Source organism: Cnephaeus nilssonii (assembly GCF_951640355.1).
Source record: "Cnephaeus nilssonii genome assembly, chromosome: 5".
NCBI lineage: Eukaryota > Metazoa > Chordata > Mammalia > Chiroptera > Vespertilionidae > Cnephaeus > Cnephaeus nilssonii.
Window position 1 is genome coordinate 81,815,825 of NC_137076.1, and position 23,442 is coordinate 81,839,266.

The following is a 23,442-nucleotide window of genomic DNA, read 5'->3' on the forward strand; positions in this document are numbered from 1 at the left end:
GAGCAAACCTTCCTGCTCCCAACTCACCCAACCAGGCCAGAGGCACAGTCATCCCACCCCTGTCTAGCTGCCCCCCCAGTCTCAGGGCCCCTCTGTGATGCTCGTCGGGATGTGGGAGGGCCAGCCTGAGCGGGGATCTCCCCCCAGGGCACAGCGCAACAGTTCCAAAAAAATAGAGATTTGTATTTTTTTAAAAAAAATTAAATAAAAGCCCAGCTCTGCTGATAGGCAAATGTTACCCCCATCCCCACCCCCACCCACCCGTTGTTTCCCTGGCCTGCACCCCCATCCCGCCACGGCCCCAGGTATTTACAACATGGAACAATAGAGGCCTGGGGTGGGGGACACAGGGCAGGTTCCCCCAGAGGGGTCCCCCAAGACAACACAACATCAACGAGAAAAGTTGCAAATCAGGCAGAAATGGGGACATCATTCCAAGGTCCTTATATACAGACACTGCATGACCAGCAGGGAAGGGGGCCCGGGTGGGACAGGCATGGGCATGTGGTGGGCAGGTCAGCCCAGGAGTATGGGAAGACGAGGCCTCCGCCCACTCCCACCCCCAGCCCCACCCCACCTTTGGTACCAAAAGCCCTTCAGGGAGCCCCTGGTGATCAGGAGATTCCTCTGGGAGTTCCCAGGGAGAGGGGCTCCCCAGTTCAGCCCTGCTTCAGTGCTGGAATGGGGGCATCCTATCTCCGCCCTGGTCGGCCATGCGGGAAACAATGCGTTAAAAGTGTGTTGCCCACCCTTGATTCCACCATCTACCCAAAGAAGGGGGTGCTCCCTGGAAGTCGAGGGATGGGAGCCTAGTCACTGTAGAAGAGCTCTCTTGGGCATCAGCTGGGGAAGCCCCAGGAAGGGGAAGAAGGGGCTCCCTGGGGGCTGGGGGCTGAAGTGAGGGAAGAGGACCTGGACCCTGCATAGGGGAAGGGCCAGCGTGGTCATGAGGCCAGTACTGGCCCCCACAACTTGGGGCCCTGGCCAGGAAGTCCACGCTGGAGGGGTCAGGAGTGGGGCCCTGGAATGGGCCCATCTGGGAGCTGGCCGGCGGCTGGACAAGGGGGTGGCCGCAGGCCAGAAGGGGGCTCACAGGTAGATCTCGCGCTTGGCCGTCTGGGCAGATGCCGGTGCGGCTGCCGGTTGGAAGTCCGAGGTCTGGGTCAGGGGGATTTCCTCCAAGGTGGCCGAGTCCTTGCAGGAATCATGGCTACTGTGGGAGAAGGCACTGTAGGAGGGCAGGAGGCGCACGGGGGCCGTTTTGGTGTTCCGGTCTTCCGGGGGGCTGGGGCTGCCGGCGCCCGCAGGCTCCTGCCCTCCTCGGTCCTGGTAAGGCACGAAGGTGGAGAGTTTGAGGGCGCTGCTCTTGGTCCGGCGGCTGGGAGACGACTGGCCGGGCATCCAGCATGTGTCAGAGTGACCAAACTCGCTGCACTCCCGGGTACATGTGCCCGTCATTGCGACATCAGGCAAAGGGCGCAGGTCTACAGGAGAGAGCCAGGACAGTCGTCAGGGAGGGCGGCCTTGCAAAGCTCTGCTCCGGGCCTCCCACTGGCACCTCAGAACAGGGTGCACACCCCCCTGCCCACTGAGCTCAGAGGCACACATCCCCTCAAACAGACACAGGCCCCCCACCATCCACCACATGCTCTCTCTCTCTCACACACACAAAATCCACCCTTAAATAGACACATTCCTTCCATCCTCACCCACCCTCCAGCTCTGCTCACACACACCCACCAAATCTGCCCTCAGACTGGTGCACGAACATGCAACTCATCTACGCACTCCGTCATCCACAAATCTACCCTCCGACAGGGGTGAAGAAACCCCCATCCTCATTTAAAGACTCTCTCTGTCTCTCTCTGTCTCTCTCTCTCTCTCTCTCTCTCTCTCTCTCTCACACACACACACACACACACACACACACACACACACCTGTCCTCAGATAAGTGTGGGCACACAAGTCTACACTGGGCTTCTCTATCGTCAGACAAAGGGGGACACATACCTTCCTTCTGAACCCGCTCAAGCCTCCCCAGGCTCCCAGCTACCCTGGAACCCCACTCCACCCTAGAGCAGCAAGGCCCTGCTGTAAAGCCATGAAGGAGACGAGCTTCCGTGTGGGGAGTTCACAGAGAAGCACACACTCACATACCCACAAGCACACTCATGCAGCTCCTCCCCACCTCACTCCAGCCCCCTACACCAACCACCACCCCTGGCCTTGCCCCGGCTCCCTGCCCAGAACACCCACGGGAACAGGAGTTGGCTGCCTGACATCAGCAGTAGCCGGTGTGGTTGCTGGGCAGCAGGGTCTCCATGGGAACGGCTAAAGCCATGAGCACTTCCTGTTATAGTTGCCCCTGTCCTGCCCTCACTCAGGGACAGTACCAGGCGGTGACCCCACCTCAGGGGAGCAGCACTGCCTGGGGTAGAGGCTCCCCTGACACCACCCACCTTGGTTTGGCCTCCAGCCAGTGCAAGGTGAGGAGGGGATAGCTCTGTTGTTAACCCTCAAAGTGCCAAGGCTCTTCAGCTCAGGGCAGAGTTGGGGACCCACGGTAGCACGGAGCAGAGCAAGGGCACTGGGTGGGTGGGGCTGGGTGCTGGGCCGAGTCCCCCAGACCCCAGAGTAGCTCCCACATACCTGGCACTCTGCCTCAGGGCCTGCTCCGACCAGCCGGCTCTGCGCGGGCACAAAAAGGACGAGATGGGCATGAGACAGAGCATGGAGGGGCAGGGTGGGGGCGAGGGCACTCTGAGACCTGGGGCTTGGGAGGTTAGAGAAGGGCCCAGTGCCTAAGGGGTGGAAGTGGACCTTTGCATCTTTTGGGGGGTGCTGGGAGAGTTTGGACTGAGGGAGGGGGCAAGACCCAAGGACATCTCCAAGCTGGCAAGTCTTGCCATCCCCAGGGGAGGCTGATCAGCGTGCCCCTCCACAGGCTGCTATGGACACCTTCACACACACACACACACACACACACACACACACACACACACCACACCACACCACATTCTCTCAGCTCACCCACCTCATATTCCCACACTGACCTCTGCTCCAGCCAGGACATCCCTTATGCCATCACCCTCCAATCCCCTTCCAGATAAGCCTGCCCCTTCCCAGACCTCCTCACCCCTTTCCTCAGCCAAACACTGCTTCTTCCCCCAAGGGGACAATAATACCCTTCTCTGAGATCCCAAAAGCCTCCGGGGTACCCTCCCTTTCCTCAAGGCCCTGTGACCTTGCTAGGGAACCCTCTTTACCTCAAGATTCCCTCAAGTAGAGGCAGGTTCCATTACCACTACTCGAGCCCTTTGGCCACCATTCTCAGGGGCCCTGTCCCCAGGGAGGCAGGAGAATGTGGTGCTGAATGCAAGGTCTCTGGAGCCAGAGAAGCCTGAGTTTGAATCCCCCCCAGCTCTGTTGCTTCCTATGTATAGTTGTGGGTAAGTGACTCACCCTCTCTGAGCCTCCGTTTCCTCCCCTGTAAAGTGGGCACAATCAAGTTCTCAGGTCAGAGAGTAGCCGTGAAGATTAAATAAACATGGACCTGAGAGCACTCAGCACAGTGATCACTGCTGAACATCCAATGAGCTCAATAAATGGAGGATGTCTGTAAGGTCTCGTTGCCATTTCTGGCTTCTGCTCATTCCTGGGGTGCCCCAACCATGCTGACGCCCCTCACCGTTCTCAGGGTGCTCCATCTCTCCTATGCTGCCATCGGGGGTGGTGCGCTCATAGTGATCCTCAGGCAGCGCCAGGGGACCGAGTCGGGGCCCTGAGGATGACTTGCTGGATGGCGTCTCGGACTCCTCCAGACCACTATCGTAGTAACTGTGCTGGGACGGGTCCTGTAGCTCCTGGGCCTGGCTGGTGGCGGAGAAGGTGACGCGGCGGTGAGGTAACTGCAGGGAGAGAACTTGTCACTGTGGGCCGGCAAGGCTGCCCAATGGGGCCCACCACCACACCAGGCCCCAGCCTGAGCCAGGCTCACCCCCAGATCTTCCAGCCCCCCTCAGCAGCAACCAAGAAGAGGCCAAGCCCCCCAGCACAGCACAGCCCCCAGAAGGCACAAACCCTAATAGAGGACTTCCCCTTAATTCTAAGACAGCTCCCAATACAGCCAAGACCACACACTGAAAGTTCCCAACACAGCATAGGCCCCAATGTTAATATAGCCCCCAGGCCACCACGATAAGCCTAATCCAGTACAACCACCTGTTACAGCGTAGCCTCCAGATACTGGCGCAGCCTCCCTTTAATTCCAGAACAGCCAACATCAGAATAGCACAATACCAGCCAAATCCCGTAGTTCAAGCAGAGCCTTTAAACACTAGCAAGCCTCCGATTTCTAGAAAAGCTCCCTAAAAGCAGTATAGACTCCTAATTCCAAAAGAGCTCACCAAAACCACAATAGTTTCCTAATTTCCAAACAGCACCCCCCGAACTCCAGCTCCTCACCTGTCTCCTTGCTCTGTAACTTCCCATTGCCTCCATCCAAATGAGTTGCCAACCTCTTTCTGATCCTGTTCCTTGGCCTGGTTTGTCATGCTGCAGGCAGCCTCAGGACTCCCTGCTGAGTCTGCTCCCACTCAGCCCCCCTGTCCCCACTTCATTCCCCTCCAGAGAGGCCTGGGAGTGGAAAAAGGTGGGAGGGAAGAAGGGAGCTAGATAACAAACCAGACACCTTGGGGGGTGGGAACAGGAACAACGGAAACTCCCTCATGCTGAGGTCAGGAAACATATTAACTGTAGAGGGCAGGGCCCCGGAAGACCTGGCATCCATCAGGAGGTTAGGAAGGCTGACCTCAAATGGACTCCTTCTAGGAAACAGGAAGGAGCTTCTGGGAAGGGCTGTGGACTTGGTGGAGCCAGGACTTAGAAGCTTGGACTGGGGACTGGGGAGGGGGGAGTGGAACCGAGACAGGCTGCTCCCAGACGGCTCCTATCTGCCTGCCACAGGTTAACGATCACCCCAGGAACCTGGCGACCTCAGCTTGGCACATGGCACAACCAGCCAGTCACCCAAACACCCACCTAGGGCTGCCACCGGTGTTCCTGCCAACCATAAATTAAGAGTTGTGGAGGGCCCAGAGCCAGGGCCCCTGGAGGGCAGGAGTGGGAGCCGCCCAGGCCCAGGGCCCTGCTGATGAGTCTCCAGGCTCCTTCCAATCCTCTAAGACTTTTTCAGAGCTTTGTCTTTCCTCTAAAACCCTCAATAGGTTTTCAAGACCCATCCCCCTGATACCCTACATAATCTCCATCCCATTCAAGGCAGCTGGGATGGGGGAGTCTGCTAGGACAAGGAGCTTTGGAGCTGATGGGAAGGCAGTTGGAAGGTAGCCCAGAACTGCCTTCCCATCTTGGCTCCCACCCCATCTTCAAGAAGAGGCAACCCTTCTTGGGATCAATCCATGCTGTGATCTAAAACATTGAAGGATCTGGGTGATGACAGACAAGGCCCCCAAAACTGACCTGGACATTTGGGGCTGAGAGGTTGCAAAGGAGCATCGTCCACCCGGTGGAGTGAACAGCTCCAGGAGGGGCCTGGGGAGACAGGGCGGTCGGCTTGTTGGGTGCTTCCCTCTCCTCCCTCTGCAGAACCCGCACCTGGGAATCTAAGGCTTCCATCCTGACTACTAGGCACATCACTTGGTATCTTTTCCCTATGATTCTTTTCTGTAAAATAGAGGGTTGGGTCATACTCAACACCAAATGTTTCCTTTAATTCTCTACTATTAAATCTTAAAAAGCCTAGATCCAAAAGCTCTCTCAAACTCTAGCCCTGAAGTTCTAGACACTTGCTGGATATTTCCAATTGGCTGTCTCTACTGGCCCTTCAGATATGTCTGAAACCAAATTCTTTTTCTTGAATCAGCTTCTGCATAGGCAATGATCTCATCACTATCCAGTCGCCCAGACTCAGGATGATGTCTATCTACCTGAGAATCCTGGTACCTCTCCCCTCATTCCCCATTCCCACCCCATATTCAATTATCCCTTGAGTCCTATGGGTCTTTTCTCCTTAAGGTCAGCCAAATCCATCCATCCATCATCCCCATTGCCACCATCTTAGCTCAGACCATAGTTTCAATCCTGTACCTTCCCCTCTATTCCCTTTAAGTCTACTATATACTCCAGTGAACTTTGTAAAACTCAGTTCATCTAAACTCATGAGCTCTCGGGGGCTCCCATTTCCTCTTAAGGAACTTTCGGCAAGGCATCAGTGTCCTCTACAACCTAGTTTTTCTAGTCTCATCTCTGTTCTCTCCTATACCCTCCACTCCAGCCAGAATACTCCCCTTTCTCCCTTCTCCCTGTCCCCAACTTGGTCACACTCACTCCTGACTCAGGAGTTGGCTCACAGGGCAAACCCTCCTGCCCAACTCCTACTTATCAATGAGTTTCACATTCCCTTTTCATGAATCCACTCCCATGTCCTACGCAGGTCTTCCCATACTGTGCTCCTCAAGGAAAGGGATAGGGCACTATGGTCAAATAAAATTGGATAACCCAGAATTATATAGTTTAACAGGTTTCCCCTTGCTTTCAGGCATTCAGAGCCTTTAATAGGATAATGTGATAGTGCAGCTCTTACTACCAAAACTAACTTGATCATAGAAGGCCCCCTCTTTTTATTTTTTTATCGCATAATGGTTAACAGCAGACTCTGGAAATCAGATCTCATGATGCTTTGTGCTTGAATTCTGACTTCATTGCTAACTAGTTTTCACTTCTGTAAAGTAAGCATTATAATGACTTATGTCACAAAGAGTTATGAGCATTGAATGAGCTAATTCACATCAAGTGCTTAGCATGGTACGTTGCACCTAGTAAAAACTAAAAAAAAAAAAAAAAAAAAGCAGCAGGTAGTAGCAGTAGTAGTCCTGGGACAAGTTGGGGAAAGTTTTTCTATGGCACTTCTCACTCGACACTTACGATTCTCATTTACCTCATCTTCTCACTATTATGTCTTGCACAAATGTGGCCATTTAGCCTCGGGGCCTAGTACCATGCTGAGCACACAGCCTTTGTGTTTGGGTGATGACAATGGTGTTGCAGTTTGGTTGAGTCTGAATGTTGGGAGAAGGTATGCACTGTGGCTCCACCCACGATTTGAACTGGAGCCAAGGAAGGGATAACCCTTCTGACTCTGGGAAAGAAACGGGGTGAAGGAGCTAAAGGAATAGAAGAAAGAACTGGTGGCAGCAAGGCAGGAACTAAAGAGAAAGAATGATTGGTCAGGAGTTGCCTGAGGTCACCTTGGAGATGCTAATTTGTCCAGGAGAAATGAGATGAGACTAGATTTCACTTCCCCACACCGCAGTCCTCCAAAGCCCCCAGGAGTTTTTACTTTGGGGCTACCCCCCCCCCCCAGGCATGGGCGAGTTTGTGGACAGAATCAAAGTAGAGAGCTGGCGCCTGGGACCTCTTGGGAGTGTCTCAAGCCTCTTCCGTCGCCATGGAGACAGGTTGCCTCTGGCCTCAGAGACTCACTCAGGACCTGAGGTCCCTCACCCAGACTTTAGCTCCCCTCCCTCTAAGGCACAGCTAGGGAAAACCCAAGAGAGCAAGAAGTGAGAGATGGAGAGAGAGAGAGTGAGAGCCAGCAACGCAGGTGGCTAGAGCAAGGAGCTGAAGGAAGGGAGGGGGCAGGACTAGGATGCCTCTGCCCCAGTCAGTAGGGAGTGCCCTAAAAGTGGGGATACAGAGCAGGTCAATTCAAGGACTTGAGGATTTCCTCCCCCTTCTCTGGGCCCTCCCTCGGGGCAGCCCAGGATGGTGATCATGGTGGGGACACACAGGGCAGGGCTAGCTAATTGCTGGGTGTTGAGTGGTATTGGGATGAAGAGTCTGGGAAAGGGACTTGGGAAGATCTTGACTTGAAGGGAAGGTGGCTGGTATAATCAAGAAGTTATCTGCCTTCACCTGAGACGGGCAGGCTGCACTCCACCCCACGAGGTGCTCTGGTCTGAGTCTGTCAGGCTCAGTATGGGCAGATTGGCAAAGTCAAGCCTCAGCCAGTGGAGAAAGGGCAGGAGTTGGGTGCAGCCCCACCTGCCCTTTCTTGGTGAAGACTGTCATTCCTAGGGAGGAGGCCTCACAAACGTGGGGTAAAGGAGACATGTTGAGGGATACTTGGAATGGGCACTTTCCCTGGGACAAGGACATGGACATGGGGGTGGATAGGAAGACGGTAAATTAAAAACGTAGGAGCGGAGGGGCAAGTCTAGGATGTGGGAAGGGGCAGAAAGAAGGGATGGGAAAATTGGGTCAGGACCTAAGGACAAAGGGATATTTCCAGTCTCTCTCACTCCTTCTCTCAGTTCCAGGAAAATAAGAAACGAAAACTCCAAAAATAGAGAACTTTATTGTCAAAGATAAGCATTTGGGACCGGGGCTGGGAAACTGGGGCCCAGCCCAAGGAGCCTGGGGTGGGGAAGAGGGTGACACACAGTACATCCAGAAGGCACAATTGGGGAGGCCCCTCCCTGACAGAGTCCCCGCCCAGTTACCCAGCAGCACCCAGGTCTCCCATTTCCCTCTGGAGAAGCACCATGGCTGGCCTCGGATAGAGACCCAGGTTTGGAATACTTCCCTCCCTGCTTCTGCCTCCAAATCCTTCTGCTACCTGCCCATCAGCCTCCACCTGCCAGAACCAGCAGCTGGTCCAGTGCCCGGGGATTTGACAAGTTACAGGCCTCTCCCAGTGGGCAGGGAACAGGAGGAGATCACACCGTCCCTCAATTTTCACTCTGTCTAACCTTCCATGTCTGGGTGAGGCAACTAGGACCGCCCCCAGCATCCCCAGATCTTTGGTCCTACCTCCCACCGTTGGCTTGGGCCGGCCCCCACATGGGCTACTGAGCACCTGGGCCCAACACACCTGCTCTGTCACTCCCACACTTCGGTCCAGATGGCCCCCTGGTAGGGGTGGGGTGGGGGCTGGGGCATGCTGAGCTGCAAGGGCTGGCCTACCTGCTTGCTGGGGTATTTGGGGGGATTGGTGCGGTAGCTGTAGTCGGAGTACTGCTCAGAGCCCGTGGACGTGGTGTCCCCAGTGCCCACGAATGTGTTTGCAGGCGGCAGGTCCTGCACCACCTGGTGCTTCTTGGAGGCTGAGGGTGACTGTGGCTGCAGCTGGATGGAAGGCAGTGGGGAGTTAGAGCGGTAGTGGCGGCCCAAGTCAGGGCTGCCTGGCGGGTAGTTGAGGGGCAAGTGGATGCGGGGGCTGTCCCCAGGGGCATCGCTCATCAGGTTGAATTTGAGGGACTTCTGCAGCCCGGTCTCATCCTCGTCCTCCACCGGCTTCACGGGCTTTGGGGACTTGCTCTTCTTGCCCTTGCCTTTGTTTCCCTTGGAGGCTTTGCTGCTGGGCTTGGGGGCGTACAGGTCCTTGGTCTCCTTCTTACCGGCCTGGTAGCCACTCTTGGCCTCGCGCTGCCGGCAGTAGCGCACGAGCACTGCCAGGGCGATGAGCAAGGCCACGGCCACCACACCAGCCACCACACCAAAGAGGATGTTGCCCCGCTGCTTGGAGCGCTCATATTCTGGATCCCCAGCAATGTCGATGTCCAGTGGCGTATCCAGGCTGTGGCCCAGCAGGTTCTCCAGCAGCGTGCGGTTGGTCAGGGTCTCATTGACGTAAAAGTGGACCAAGGCTGTGCCATAGCGTGGGGGCTTGCCCCGGTCACTGACCTTCACCACTAGACGGTGCAGCCCGTAGTGGCGCCGCTCAATCTCCTTCTCCAGGGTGATGGCACCTGAATGTGACCCAATCTGGAAGAGTCCGTAAGGGTTGCCACCGGCAATGCTATAGGTCAGCTCAGCATTGACACCAGAGTCAATGTCCTCAGCTGTCACCTGGCTGACCGTCTCACCAAGACGTGTCTGGGGGGTCAGCAGCCGGTGGGAGGTGTTGGAAGGGGCGGTGATAAAGGGTGCATTGTCGTTCTCATCCAGCACGTTGATCGTGACGCCAACATAAGCTGAGCGAGGTGGGACGCCACCGTCCACCGCCTTCAGCTGGAAGGTGTAGGTGCTTTGCTGCTCCCGATCGAAGCTCAGGCTGGAGAGGATGGTGCCTGTGCCATTCTGGATCACAAAGTCACCATTGTCCTGCTCCACTGTGAGCTGTATTCGGGCATTCTCCCCCTTGTCCCCATCAATGACAGTCACCATGCCCACCGGACTCAGTGCTGGCATGTTCTCCATCACGGAGAAGTTGTAGCCACTTAGCATAAACTTGGGGTCATTGTCATTGTAGTCCAGCACATTGATGAGGACAGTGGCTGTGCCCTGCAGGCTGGGGCTACCCCGGTCAGCTGCCACCACCTTCAATTCGTAGTTTTCCCGCTGCTCCCGATCAAGGGATGTCTTTACCCGGATCTCCCCGGTCTCAGGTGAAATGGTGAAGAGGCCCTTGGCGGCCGGCTCAGGCTCCAGGGAGTAAACCAGCTCAGCATTGGAGCCCGAGTCGGCATCACTGGCCGTGACCTCCGCCACCACTTCACCCGGCTTGTTGTTCTCCAGGAAGCTGACCTCAGTGACGCTCTGGGTGAAGACAGGTGCGTTGTCATTGATGTCCACCACCTGCACCTTGAGGGAGTTGGTGCTAGAAAGTGGGGGGTTGCCGGAGTCCACGGCGACAATCTCGATGGTGTAGTCTTTGACCTTCTCGTAGTCCAGTGGGCTGGTGGTCTGCAGGAAGTACTTCTTCTTGCTGTCGCTTCCCGTCTCACTGGCCTGGCGTAGCTGGAAGGGCACATCCCCTGCTACCACACAGGTGACAGCTGCATTCTCTCCCTCATCTCGGTCAGACACCTGCACCAGGGCCACTGCTGTCTCCTCTGCCACGTCCTCTGAGATGTTAGCCATCCCATCTTGATGGGTCACCAGGCCTATGCCCCGGATCTCAATGGTGGGGGCGTTGTCGTTCATGTCCTTCACGGTCACCACCACCTGGGCACGGGCACTCTTGGGGTTGGTGCCTCGGTCCTTGGCAAGCACTGAGAAACGCAGGGTGCTCAGGTCCTCACGGTCCACGGGGCCCTGCACAGTGATAAGTCCAGTGTTCCTGTCCAGTCGCAGAAGACGCCTCACGACTTCAGGTGCCTGGTGGAACATGTAGTCTATCTCTGCGTTGGCACCTTGGTCTGAGTCATTGGCCTTCACCTACAGAGCAGGGGAGAAAAACAAGGAGAACAGTTATGGGTTAGTCCAGAACAGCAAATTAAGAGATGCACGTGCTGCCTTTCAAACGAGCACGGCAGACTGACTGATCTAACGTGGCACCCTTTCCAAAAGCAGCACGTGTCCTGCCCTTTTCCCAGTCCTGCCCCTCTCGCACATCTTCCTGGTCTGTTTCCCCGAGGAGCACAGATGCTGCCTGCAACTCCTCAACAGTGCTGCAAGCAACTACTCGAGATGGGAGCAGGCAGAGTTAAATCTACTTATCATTCCCGCACTCATCTGCCCGAATACGGGGGTGAGGATCCAGTTGTCCAGGTCATAGGAGTCCTGGTGCTCCCGGTCCAGGTTGCCCATCACTAGTACAACCCTTCCACCCAATTAAACTGGCCTTCAACCCTTCTGAAGAGCTGGATAGGTGCGAGCAGTAGAGATGGTGTGTGTGCATGACATGTATAACACGCAAGCATGCATATACACGTGTGATTATGGGTGATTGTGGGAAAAGGTATATGTGTCTGTGCCTATGTGTGTTTGCACATGAGTTGAGACCCACATGTCCTGGAGGACACAAGTGAGGGGATTTCTTTTGAAAGCAGTCAGGTAGGTATATGGGTCACAGGGAGCTGGCCAGGCCACTGTTCTGTCAAACCAGGGAAACCTGTTTCAGCAGCTTCTTCCCCTCCCACTGGGCCGGTGCTGGCTAGGCACCAACTTGAGGAATCCAGCAGAGCCTGCAGTGAGAAGGGAGGGGTTGGTGCAGGCCACAGAGCCTGCTGGCAGCAGGCTGGGCTCCCAGCATCAAACAATGAACCGTCTGTCCCTTTGCGTCGGGCACGCCCTCCCATGCCAGCACTGACACATACTCTATACAAACATGGGGGCAACAGGAACCTGGTTGAAATGGCCATGAGGTAGAAACTACAGAATGTGATGACAGGTTGGGTGAGGGATGAGGGGGGAGAAAGGGACAGGCATAACTTGGCAGAGCTCTGGGGAGCAGAGCAGAAGGGTCCTAGGTTCAAATCCTAGCTCCACCACTTCCCAACTATGTGACTTCAGGCCAATTCTTTAATCTCCCCAAGCCTCAGTCTACAAATGTATAAAATGGGGATAACAATAGGCCCTATTTCATGGGACTGTGGTAAGGATTAAATAGAATAATATGTGTAAGTGCCTAACACTGCCTGGCACATTGACTCCTCTTTTAGTCCATCCATCCATCCATCCTCCTATTTGTCCATCTCTGAAGGTCAGTGCTAACACAGGGCTGGGCACCGCACCTAATGGGCCCTCAAGATACTGCTAGTCTCTTCTCCTTCCTGCCACAGCTTTTTCAATAGTGGAGACCCCTGGACATGGGTTCCCAGCTCTCCTGGTCTCTGCTCACTCCTCTGAAAGACAAACAGTTCCTCCTCACCCTTCAATCCACACCCACACCCCCCATCTATCTGTTTGTTCCCGGCATTTTCATTATGATTACCAGTGTCTCCCTCTTTCTAGATAGGTCACCCAGCTTATCTGCCTCTCCTGACATTTTATCTCCCTTTGTCTGTCTAGGACTTAACTTCTGTCTGTTTCCCTTCCATCCTTGCTCAGTTCTCTCTGCCTCTTTCCAACTGCTAGTTCTCTCCCATCCTCTCTCGGCTGCCCTATCTACCTCTAGTCTTGTCTGCCCCACTCTCCTGCTTCACCCACTGGGAGGGGTGTTAGCTACTACACACACACAGGCTCAGAAGCCAGACTGCTGGGCAATGGCCAAGGTGGGACCTGAAAATATAGGCTGGATGATATCAGGCAATTTTCCTAATCTCTATGGACTCAGTTTCCCATCTGTGAAATGGGGATAATGCTTACCTTGTACTGTGGGGATTACATGATAGAATACATATAATGTGTTTAGAGCAGTCCTGGCATCTAGGCTATTATTATTCACCATCCCCGACTGTCTGTCTCCCTTTTCTTTCTCAGTCTCTCTTCTATAGGTTCCAGTCCACCAGCCTCTAAAAAAAGGGTTGAAATTCCTCCCCATGCCCACTTCAGCTTGAGGTCATAGGATGAAGGCTTGCTTAGGATGGGTAACGGTGTCCAGGGCAGGCCAAGCCCTCCTCAACTCCCTCACATCAAAGACAGACAGCTGCAGCCCAGGGGGAAGGAGAAAGGAGCTGGGGCTGGCAGGAGGCCAGGCTGAGATGACAGTGGGAGATACGCCCACCTGTCTACAGGGACGCTTTCTCTGCTCCCTCCCAGGCCCTGGCCCTACCAAGCTGCCCAGCCCCTGGGGCAGTTCCCATGGAGTGGAGTGCTGAGAACTTCAGGAGAGGCACCCAAACCCCCCACTGTGCCAAGCACCCCACACCCATGGCACCCCATGCCTAGTGGAGGAAGCCGGCATACAGACTTCTGAGTAGTTTTCTGAGGACCTGCCTGGCTACAGTGATCTCATCTGACTTTGTCAAGGAGGGGGGCAAAGTAAGGCTCTGTCCTCCCGCTTCAGGAAAATCTCACATTTAAAGGGCCCCTGGTTGGGAAGATGGTCTCTTCTCTAGAGAGATTCTATTCGGACAAAAGGTGGCTCCCTTGTTCCAGCTTGGCTCCCGTGTCTGGGGGAGGATCGATTGACTTGGGAGGGGGTTTTACTTGTTGGAGATTTCTCCAAATGGAGTCTGCCTTGGGGGTGGGGGAATCACCGGTCACATGCTATGTCGCTGTCCCTGAAGTAGCCTGAAAGAGGAAAGTACTAGCACCTGCTAGGGTGGGGTGGGGCTTGTGGGAAGGTCTTGCACAGTAGCCTGTGGTTTTCCCCCCTAAGTGAAGGGAATCCTCACCAGTTTAGGGTGGGCTCCCATTTCTAAAGGAGGGTCACCCTGACAGTGCGGTGGAGGGGGCTCTCACCTGGATGACCGAGTGGCCTATTGGACTGTTCTCAGACAGCTCAGCCTCGTAGGAGGGCCGCTCGAATTTGGGGGCGTTGTCATTGGTGTCCATCACAGTGACGCGCAGCAGGGCACTGCTGGCACGTGGGGGGTTGCCACCATCCTGCACCTTGATGGTGAGGTCATAGGAGTCCTGGCGCTCCCGGTCCAGGTTGCCCATCACAATGAGCTGTGGCTGTTTCCCATCCTGGTCCTCCGCCACCTGCAGCCCAAATAGATCGTGGGCCTCAGGCCCGGCCTGCAGCTCGTAGGATGCCACACCGTTGGGGCCAGCATCACGGTCTGAAGCCACTGGGATGGAGAAGAGTGAGCCAATGTTGGTGTTCTCAGGGATGGTCAGCGTGATGACGGGTGAGGCGAAGTTGGGTGTGTTGTCATTGATGTCCTGTACCTCTATCTGGCCCTCAAGCAGCCGGGGACTGCCATTCTGCACGAGGTCCGTGATGGACACCTCGAACTCCAGGATGCAGGGCTCACCAGGGAACTGGTTTTGGCACTCGCGGAGCCCCTCGCGGTCGATAGAGGTCTCGGTGGTGAAGATGTCGCCTGTCTTGCCGTCCACCCGCAGGTACGGGGCGCCTACCTCTAGTTTGTACAGGTGGCCCACGTCTGGTAAACCGTAGTCGGCTGCGAGGCTCCCAATGAGGGTGTTGGGTGGCTGTTCTTCCAGCACCTTGTACACCACCTGAGTGGTGTGACCTGGGGATGGAACCAGCAGGAGTAGCAGCAGTGCCAGCAGCAAGGGGGGCATCGACAATCCTCGCCCCCCAGGGCCTGGGCTGGGCCTCAGGGGCCCCATCCGGGCAGGCTCTGGAATCAGGAAGGCTGAAAGGGGAAGAGGCAAAAGAGGCAGTCAGCTAACAGGAAGAATCTGGCCCTGAGGGCGGCCCAGACCCAGTCCCCCACTCTCCCCCTCCCACCTACACACTGCTCTCCTAGAAGGAGAGCTCAGCCCAGCACAGAACCCTGATTCCGGGCCCCAGAACCCTGAGTCTCACCCACAGCTGGGTGTAGCAGTGGTGTCTGCCCAGCTGGAGGAGCCGGTAAGGGACCTGGAACAGGTCTAGAGCAGCTCCTGCCCATGGAACGCCCTGACCCACCTGACTCTCCCTCCTTCCCGCCCTGCTCTGTGCTTTGCCCAACACCTCCTTCTCACCAGCATCTGCCTTAGTCACCCATGGTAATTACCCTGATACCAAGATAGAGAGAGACAGACAGCTAGTGGAAGGGTGAGGCCTCAAGCACCCTCCTCACACACACACATTACAAAAGAGACACAGGTACCCCTTACACCCCAGACCCTGGATCATTATTGCCCACACTGAGGGCCACTCGTTGGCTGGAGGGGATAATGTCTCATTTCTCCTCTGAGATGCCAAGTCAAAGTATGTGTATGAGATATGACATCTCAAATCCTTGTTTGTCAAAAAATAACCCATAGTGCCTAATGTCCCCCCAGCCCCCATGAAGGGCCAGCTTGAACTGGGCACCAATCAAGGCCTGAAAACAGGGTTGAGGACTGAGTGTTAGCCCTCCCCAAACATACATGCCCCGGAGCATGCACACATGTGTACACATAGGATTCCCAGGGATCCTCCCGCTCCCTCTCTGCCTTCCACTGGGGGTGAGGGGGAAGACACCATAGGTGTGTGGAAGATAGTAAAGGTCAAGACTGGGGTCAGGACTGTGATCAAGACTAGCCCAGGAATTGGAACTGGAAGGTGCCCTGCCCTGTCCTTAGCAACAGGGAGCCCAGCAGGTCTCACTGGGACAGAGGTGCCAGTAACACCACCAGCCTTTCCCTGACCATGCCTCCTCCCCTGCTTAGTCTCTTGATATGAACATGTGGCTCTATTTGATCCTTATCCCAGCAAACATCTGGCCTCTATTTCACACCTGGCCCTTCCCTACCTTAACGGGTCCAGTCCCATCTCTCCCTGCCCACCCCCAAATCCTTCCAATTACTCCCGTATTCCCTAGCCAAGCACAAGTGGCACGCCCAACACCACAATGACCCGTTTCTTCGGCCTGTCTCCCCGCAGCTTTGAGGCTGTGCATTTGTAGACCCCAGCCAGACCTGCCAGCCACTGTCCCAGTCTTGACTCCCTCCTCCTCTCCAGCAAAACCAAGACCAGCCCCTCAACTCAAATCCGAAGTCTTTGGCCCAGCATTTTCAGCAGAGGGCTCAGGTTCAATCTCTTTTCCCCACTGGTACCCAGAATACCTGCCCCACACCTGGAAATTCTACTCCAGGCTCTATGACAGACCATACTCACGCCACCGAAAGCCCGCTTTGGTGCCCTAGGAATCCTTCCCAGGTCTCCCCACCCCACAGTGACCTCTCCTGCCTCCAACTCACAGCCACTTATTGTCTGCCCCAATCCCTCAGCAATGAATCACTATTACCTGGTGCATGCAGCAGTGATTCATTGCTAAGGGACTGGGGCATACTGTGCACCTATTCCTGTGTCCTCTGCCTCTCCAGGCAAACACCAAACATCCTGAAGGAAGGGACAGAGCTCCCTACATTCATCCCCCCTCCCCACCCATGCTCCTTCACAAATCTGGGCACACTAGAGGTGCTCATTCATGCACTTACAATGGGCCAAGCTTTGTTCTGGGTACTGGGACACAGCAGCGAACAGGACAGATACAATCTGCTCCTGTGGGGCTGACAATGGTTCTAACTCATGACAGTTTTGTGTGGCTGCACCCATTTGGCACATGTAAGGCAGCAGCAAGGTGGAGAAGAGCAGGGACTATGACATCGAACAGGGTGGGGCAAACCCCAGCTGTCCCTTCCTGGCTACACGAGCTGGAGCAAATAATATAGAGCCTCAGTTTCCTGATCTGTAAAATGGGGATTATGCTACCTATTTCCTAGGGAGTTTGAAATGATGTGGGCTAAATGCTGAGCACACAGCGAGCCCTCAACAAATGCCCCTAAAAGCACAATTGTAGTGACGTAGTTGTTTAGGGCAGTGGTCGGCAAACTCATTAGTCAACAGAGCTAAATGTCAACAGTACAACGATTGAAATTTCTTTGGAGAGCCAAATTATTTAAACTTAAACTTCTTCTAACGCCACTTCTTCAAAATAGACTCGCCCAGGCCGTGGTATTTTGCGGAAGAGCCACACTCAAAGGGCCAAAGAGCCGCAGTTTGCCGACCATGGGTTTAGGGAAGTAATCTGTGAATTGTTTGTCTTTCCTACTAAGACTGAGCAGAGAGCAGGAGAGCCCCTGCTTTGTTTACTACTAAATCCTCAAGATCTCACCTGACTCTGCATACAGTAGGCACTCAGCAAGGGCTCCAGAATGACTGGTTATTTGGCTCCCAGGCTTAACCTCTCCTGGCACTTTTGGTGGTCCTGGCTTGTTTTCTTGCCCAGTTCCCCTACTGAGAACCTGCGAGGGTCAAACTTAATCTTTCCCTGTTTCAGTCCATAGTAGACTCTCAGCAAATGCTCACTGAACACACGGATTCCTTACTCCAGTCAAACACTTCACTTCCTCCCCATGGCCCGCCCAAGGCACAGCCCCGCCCTGGTCACTTCTCAGAATGTCCTTAAAGTATGTGAGACCATTATCAGAGGAGTGTGTGTTTGTTCCCAACCGCAATCTTAATCTCTTTAAAAGAAGGAGGAATTCCCCTGCCCTCCCTGGACCTCTCTCTATTCTGGAAGAGACTGCAGAAAAAAAATCAAATAGACTGTCACACAATGCAAAAAAAAAAAAAAAACAACGGAGGAATTTGTCAGATGTTCCATTTGGATTCACTCTCCAGGCCTTTACCTTCATAGACTAAATATAGGGCTTATCTGACCATCATGTCCCAACCCAAACACACCTGTCTCCAAAGAAACTCATTCCCTTCTGGGCACCTTATTCTGCCCCCGCCCCCACCCCCTAGCACGCACACAACTCCACAACTCGGGATCACTGTGCGCCCAGTTCCATGCGTAAGTCTTGGCAGAGTTGGGGGTCACCAGGGAATTACCCTAAACCTGACAAAGAGGAAAAATAAGGCAGTGACTGCTTGCCTCCACTCACTCTCTTCAGATCAAGGATTCTTACGCTTTTTGGGTCACATCCCCCTTTATGAAGCTTATGAAACTATGGTTCAGATTTTTCCAAGAAAAATGAATGCCACAAGTTTTAGCTACAAATTCAGAGGCCCATGGTCTGGCAGAGTTAGGGTGACTGATTTGTAGCTGGGGCTTCCTTCCCCGTCTCCAGGTCACAACCTGAGGCTCTAACCCTTCAGGCCTCCCAGCAACAACAGCTTGTGACCTCCCCCATATTCATTCTCATTCTCTCTCTCTCTCTCTCTCTCTCTCTCTCTCTCTCTCTCTCTCTCTCTCTCTCTCTCTCTCTCTCTCCCCTACCTCTAGCAAGCAGAGGAGTCAGGAAAGGACTGTGCTATCTAACTTTTGAGGTGGAGAAAGAACCACAATGGACTATCAAGGCAAGGAAGGTGGGGGGAGGGGTGTTCCTAAGAGGTAGGAAGAATAGGGGTGGGGGAGGAGGAGGGAATGGGGTTGGGGGAGGGTACCCAGAGTAGGAGCAAGAGTTGAAGAGGATTTAGGCCCTTGAAGCACCTGGAGAGTTCCTTTAAAATGAGGATTTTTCTGGCCCCACCCTTAGGAATTCTGATCCGGAGAAAGGACCTGGAGAAATCTCCAGGTAGCAGGAAGCAATGGCCCTGAACTTTCAAGAGACAAATTTGAGATACACTAAACCCTAGGAATTAGAAGCACGAACTCTATCTATCATCATCACTTTTACCATCATCTTCACTGTTATCACCAGGACCCAAGTTAACACTCCCTGATATTTTTCTACATTTACATACATTATTTCATCGAATCCTCCCACCCCTCTGAAGTGAGTACTGTTTATTACTACATGGCTCCCCACAACAGATGATAAAATTGAGGCTCAAAAAGAATAATTACTTGTCTTAGGTCACAGAAGTAGTAAGTGGAAGTCAGGGTTTGAGAAAGAAGAATACCTCTTCACATCCCAAAGTCTGGGGGAAAGGATGGATGGGGGAGGGAAAGTCAACAGAAATCACCCCTGAGGCTAGAATATGATGTTTGCTATGTACCCCCACCCCCACCCCAACACACACACACACACACACACACACACACACACACACCTCGCTGGGCTGCCAAACCTGCCAGGCAAGGAGGGAAACAGAAAGAGAGGGCCTAGGGTTCAAGGTCTGAAGGGCCCAGGGCTCCCAGGCAGCTTCAGGGACCCTAGGACTGCAAGGCAATCCAGAGCAGCCATGGACAGCCAGCCCTTCCTCACCCCTGCTCCCACCATCCCTGAACTTTGTCCCGGCGGTTAGTTATTGGAAGTCATTGGTCCCAGATGGCAGACTTTGAAGCCTTTAATCCCTTATCTGCCCCTCCCCAAGCCCTGGTTGACTTCCTGGCAAGGCTTGTCCCCACCTCCGCCCAGTGACATGGGCACCAGGGACCCTGAGAAACCAGAGCCTCAGCAGGGACACTGACTCATCCTTCTCAGGCCTAAGGAGCACAGTGAGGTGGTGTGAGGGGGCAGAATCCAGGGAAGGTCAAGGAAAAACAACATCTGTGTCAACATCTGGGGAGGGAGGAGAGCAGTGGTGAGGGTTCAACTGCAACCTTCATTTCCAGCCCACCTGGGGGACCGGAGTCCACTTCCTGCTGAACGCTTCGGCCGAAAAGGAAACACACAGAGACAGCTATCAACATCCCAGCGACCAGGTCAGCCCTGGACCCGCAGCCCCGACCCCTGCTCTGTTTGTTACACAACAGGCACCGACACTGTGAACACAAAACACCAAGGGCTGTGCGGGGTGGAGCTGCCCCGAGGCCTCCCACAGTGAACAAGTGCCAAGCCTCAGCTCCACTCCCTTCTCTCCCACAACCCGCCATTAACCTCTGCAGGGCCTCCAGCCACCTGCGTTCTTCAGATTGTCGGGGCTCAAACCATTGCTCCACCACTTCCTAGCTGTGTGACCTTGGCCTAGTGACTTCACCTTTCTGAACCCATTTCCACAGTGAAATGGAAATAATAAATCCTGCCTCTTGAAGTTATTTGGGGGGATTAAATAAGAACTGATGCATCAAGCTCTATTACATTATAAAGGATATGTAAACACATATATCACTGCCAGCACCAGGCACACAGTAGGTATTCATTGTTTGAATCGATCCCCTGCCAGTTGGAAAGACCTAGGAAGGCAAGGATGGTATGTATGCTACTACCGTATGGCATCCCCAGCAGCCACCATGGGCCCTGGCAGAGAGGTGCCCCAGGCATTGTTGAAAGAATCTGTCTGCAGCACCAACTCTCCTTGCTCATGGTAGGGGCAGCCCTCACCCCGTACCAGACGGGCCTCCTCCATCTCCTCTCCCCCCAGCCTTGATTCCCACTCAGCCACACCCCCACCCTTGCAGGCCCCCTCCTGGCCCTTCCATCCCACTCTTCCCAGCAGTTAGCTCACTCTCTCTGTAGCCCAGCTTCCCTGAAGAACAGCCACGGCAGCAGCTCCTCTGCCAGGAGGACACCAGACCCGCATGACACCCCTTTCCAGCTGATCCCTTTTGGAATTGGGGACTGGGGGATGGAGGCAGGGAAACCAGGCCTGCTCCCCTACCTCACTGTCCCCAGCCATCTCTGGAGGTCTTTCTCATTCCTCTCCCCTCAATTCCACCCCATGCCCTGGCCTAGTTGTAATTACAAATTTCAATCCGTGCAGACCCCCCACGTCAAGAAAGGAACACCCTGCCCCTCCCCAGACACACACCCAGACCTCTGGGCTGTCACCAACACCTTCTGGGTGCCCTCTTTCCTGGCAGTACACGAGGGTTGGCCCAGAGTAAGTAATGGAAGGCTCCCTGCGCCTTCCGTCACGACGTCCTGGACTCTGCCGGCCAGGGCAGCCCCCGGCCTACGCAGCCGTGGTCAGCGGGCGCTCCCCGCACACACCCCGTGCGCGGGGCGTCTCCTCCCAGAGAACGCAGGCGAGTTGGGGGTGGGGGAGAGGGGTGATGGCGACAGTTCCTCCACCAGCCTCGGGCTCCGGCGGCTCCACCCCCACCCCGGCGGCGCCGGGCCTTGGGAGCTCCAGGCAAGGTGGAGGCACCGCGCGGTGAGAACACGCATTGGCCAACGGGCCCCTTGCGCCCCCAGCCCCACGGGCCGCTGCGGGGAATCTCTCCTCCGCATCTCCGGCCTCTGCCTAGGGTCTCCCGCAAGCCCGCGTCGGCCGGAGCCACGCAGCGGGCGCCGGGAGGGAACGGGGAGGGATCCGGCGCCGGAATCACTAAGCAGCGAGCCAGGCCCGGAGGGGACGTCCCCACAAAACCGACCCTCTCGCGGCGGGCGGCAAAGGGTCTCCGCTCGGCGGCGTTCAGTCTTCAAAGACCTCAATGCCACCCCAAATATTTCCTGGTAGAAGGAATAGTCGCCGACCACTCCTGGGGAAACTGAGGCCACAAGTCTGGGCTACCGAGGATAACTAGGGGGAAGGGGTGCGAGCGCATCTCACCTACCAATTCTGCTCCTGCGCGCGCCGCGCTCTCCCTTCTGGCCCCAGGGCCTTGCCGGCGCCCAAGACTCAGGCCTGGAGCTGGGAACCCGCGGAGGGGGCGCCCAGGTGTGGGAGGAAACAGGTGTGCTGGCGACCCAGCTGGCTCGGAGGACGCGGCTACACGGTCCGAAGAGGGTCGCAGTTACCGCCCCAGGCTTACACCCTCTGCAAAGGGACCAAGGGCCCTGGAGCCCTGGGGAGCGGGATGGCGCGACCAGCCAGGTCCAGCTGGTTCCGGGAATACCCGGTCGGCCCAGCCCCGGAGTGGGAGTAGGGGAGGCGCCGGCGGGGAAGCCGGCCCGGCGGCCTCCAGTGTTCCCGCGGCGCAGATATTTACAATAACAATGCGATTAAGGTGAAGGGGCATTAGGGGCTCCCCGGGTGGCCCCGGCTTCCGCCGACGGAATCTGGTCTCCGAGGGAGAGGGACAGAGTGTGTGTGTGTGTGTCTAGCTGCAAGGTGTACTGTGACACTGTTGGTGTAAGATGTGTGAGACGCCCACTGTTAGGACGTGTGAGGCGGGGGATTTTGTGTTTGTGATCGGGAGGCGCTGCTGCAGGTGCTTTACCGGGTTCGGGTGTGTGCGCTCAAGGTGTGTGCCGAGACACTGGCTGTGTGTTTCTGTGGGTGCAGTCGAGGGGTGCAAGCCGACCTGTGATGTGTGCCTATGTTCTGGCCAAGGGGTAGGTAACATGATTTGTGTTAGGGTATGTTCTTTAAAGGAATATATGTGCGTGAGGCTAGGTGTTAAGTGTTCATCTAGGGAACTGTGGCCGAGACACTCTTACCCGAGGGCACGGGATTGTGCTTGTGTCCGAATGTCACACCGGCTGGTTTCCGCGGTTCTGTGTGGCCACGGGTTGTGTGTCCCTGCCGCTGACCGTGCAGGCGCTGGAGCGGCTTCTGAGCTAGTGCCGGTGCCCAGTGGGCGCTGGTGTTCGGGAGGTATGTCTGTGCACATATGAACGGATGTGTGTGTGCGTGTACATATGTCCGCGGTCTGGTCCTCAGGGTGCCCCCGGGGAGCTGGAAGCGCCTGAGCGAGCAAAGCTCGTTGCCCAACAAGTGTGTGTGTGCGTTGTGGATGAGGGTCCTTGCTGTTTCGTCCTCAGGGAGCCCCCCAACACACAAGCACACACTGAGGGCTGCGCGCCTCCCCCAAACCATCTCCATCCCGCGCGCTCCCAGAGTCTCCTTATCCCCGCGGTTCCAAGAGAGCGTGGGTGCGGGACGCCGAAGCTGGGGTCCGGTTCAGCACCCCCTCTCCTCGCTCCGTTTCTCGCCGCGGACCTTGGAGGCCAGGGTGCTCCGGCCGCAATCCCCACTCCAAGCTCCCAGCCTCTCCCACCTCTGCCCCGGCGCGTGGAGCATCGACAGGGCCCCCTTGGCCTCGCTCGAATGAGCGCCCCTCCCGCAGCTCCCGTCGGCCATGGCCGCTCCCCCGGCCGGGAGCCACCGCCGCCACCGCCGCCACCGGATCCTTACCCGCCTCCGGGCAGCGCCGGCCGCGGGCCTTGCAGTCCATGAGCCACCACCAGCCCCGGCCCGGGCTGCGGCTCGCACGGCTCGGGCTGGCGCTGCGGTTCAGGTTCCGGCTCCGGCTGGCTACAAGCGCAGCAGCCCCGGCGGCTCCGCGTCCGCGCCGCGCTCCCGCTCCCGGAGTGTGTGAGGCGGCGGAGGCGGCGGCGGCGGCGGCGGCAGCGGAGCCAGCAGCGAGCAGAGC

The 23,442-nt window shown here is 55.8% G+C and overlaps 1 protein-coding gene across 5 annotated transcripts; it reads right to left on the minus strand.

Annotated features, from left to right (window-relative positions):
* Positions 1–266: 266 nt before the first annotated feature.
* PCDH1 (protocadherin 1) lies at positions 267–23,442 on the minus strand. 5 transcript variants are annotated; one of them, XM_079771331.1, is made up of 6 exons: positions 23,205–23,441; positions 14,090–14,955; positions 8,984–11,179; positions 3,690–3,909; positions 2,651–2,689; positions 1,347–1,484 (listed from the first exon to the last, which is right to left on the minus strand). In XM_079771331.1, exons 1-5 carry the CDS (start codon positions 23,242–23,244, stop codon positions 2,664–2,666), a joined length of 3,348 nt encoding a protein of 1,115 aa, XP_079627457.1. In that variant the 5' UTR covers positions 23,245–23,441; the 3' UTR covers positions 1,347–1,484; positions 2,651–2,663. The 5 variants fall into 5 exon arrangements, with proteins under 5 accessions (XP_079627454.1, XP_079627456.1, XP_079627455.1 ...); XM_079771328.1 differs by lacking the exon at positions 2,651–2,689 and having other exon boundaries at positions 267–1,484; positions 23,205–23,442; XM_079771330.1 differs by lacking the exons at positions 2,651–2,689; positions 23,205–23,441 and adding an exon at positions 21,682–21,703 and having other exon boundaries at positions 267–1,484.

Excerpts from the sequence above, each read along its gene's own strand:
- PCDH1 (XM_079771328.1), bottom strand. The coding sequence starts at position 23,244 with ATGGACTGCAAGGCCCGCGGCCGGCGCTGCCCGGAGGCGG. Across the intron at positions 11,180-14,089 it reads TAGGCCACTCGGTCATCCAG|GTGAAGGCCAATGACTCAGA; the intron begins GTGAGAGCCCCC and ends CCTGCTCTGTAG. Across the intron at positions 3,910-8,983 it reads CCAAATACCCCAGCAAGCAG|TTACCTCACCGCCGCGTCAC; the intron begins GTAGGCCAGCCC and ends CTCTCCCTGCAG.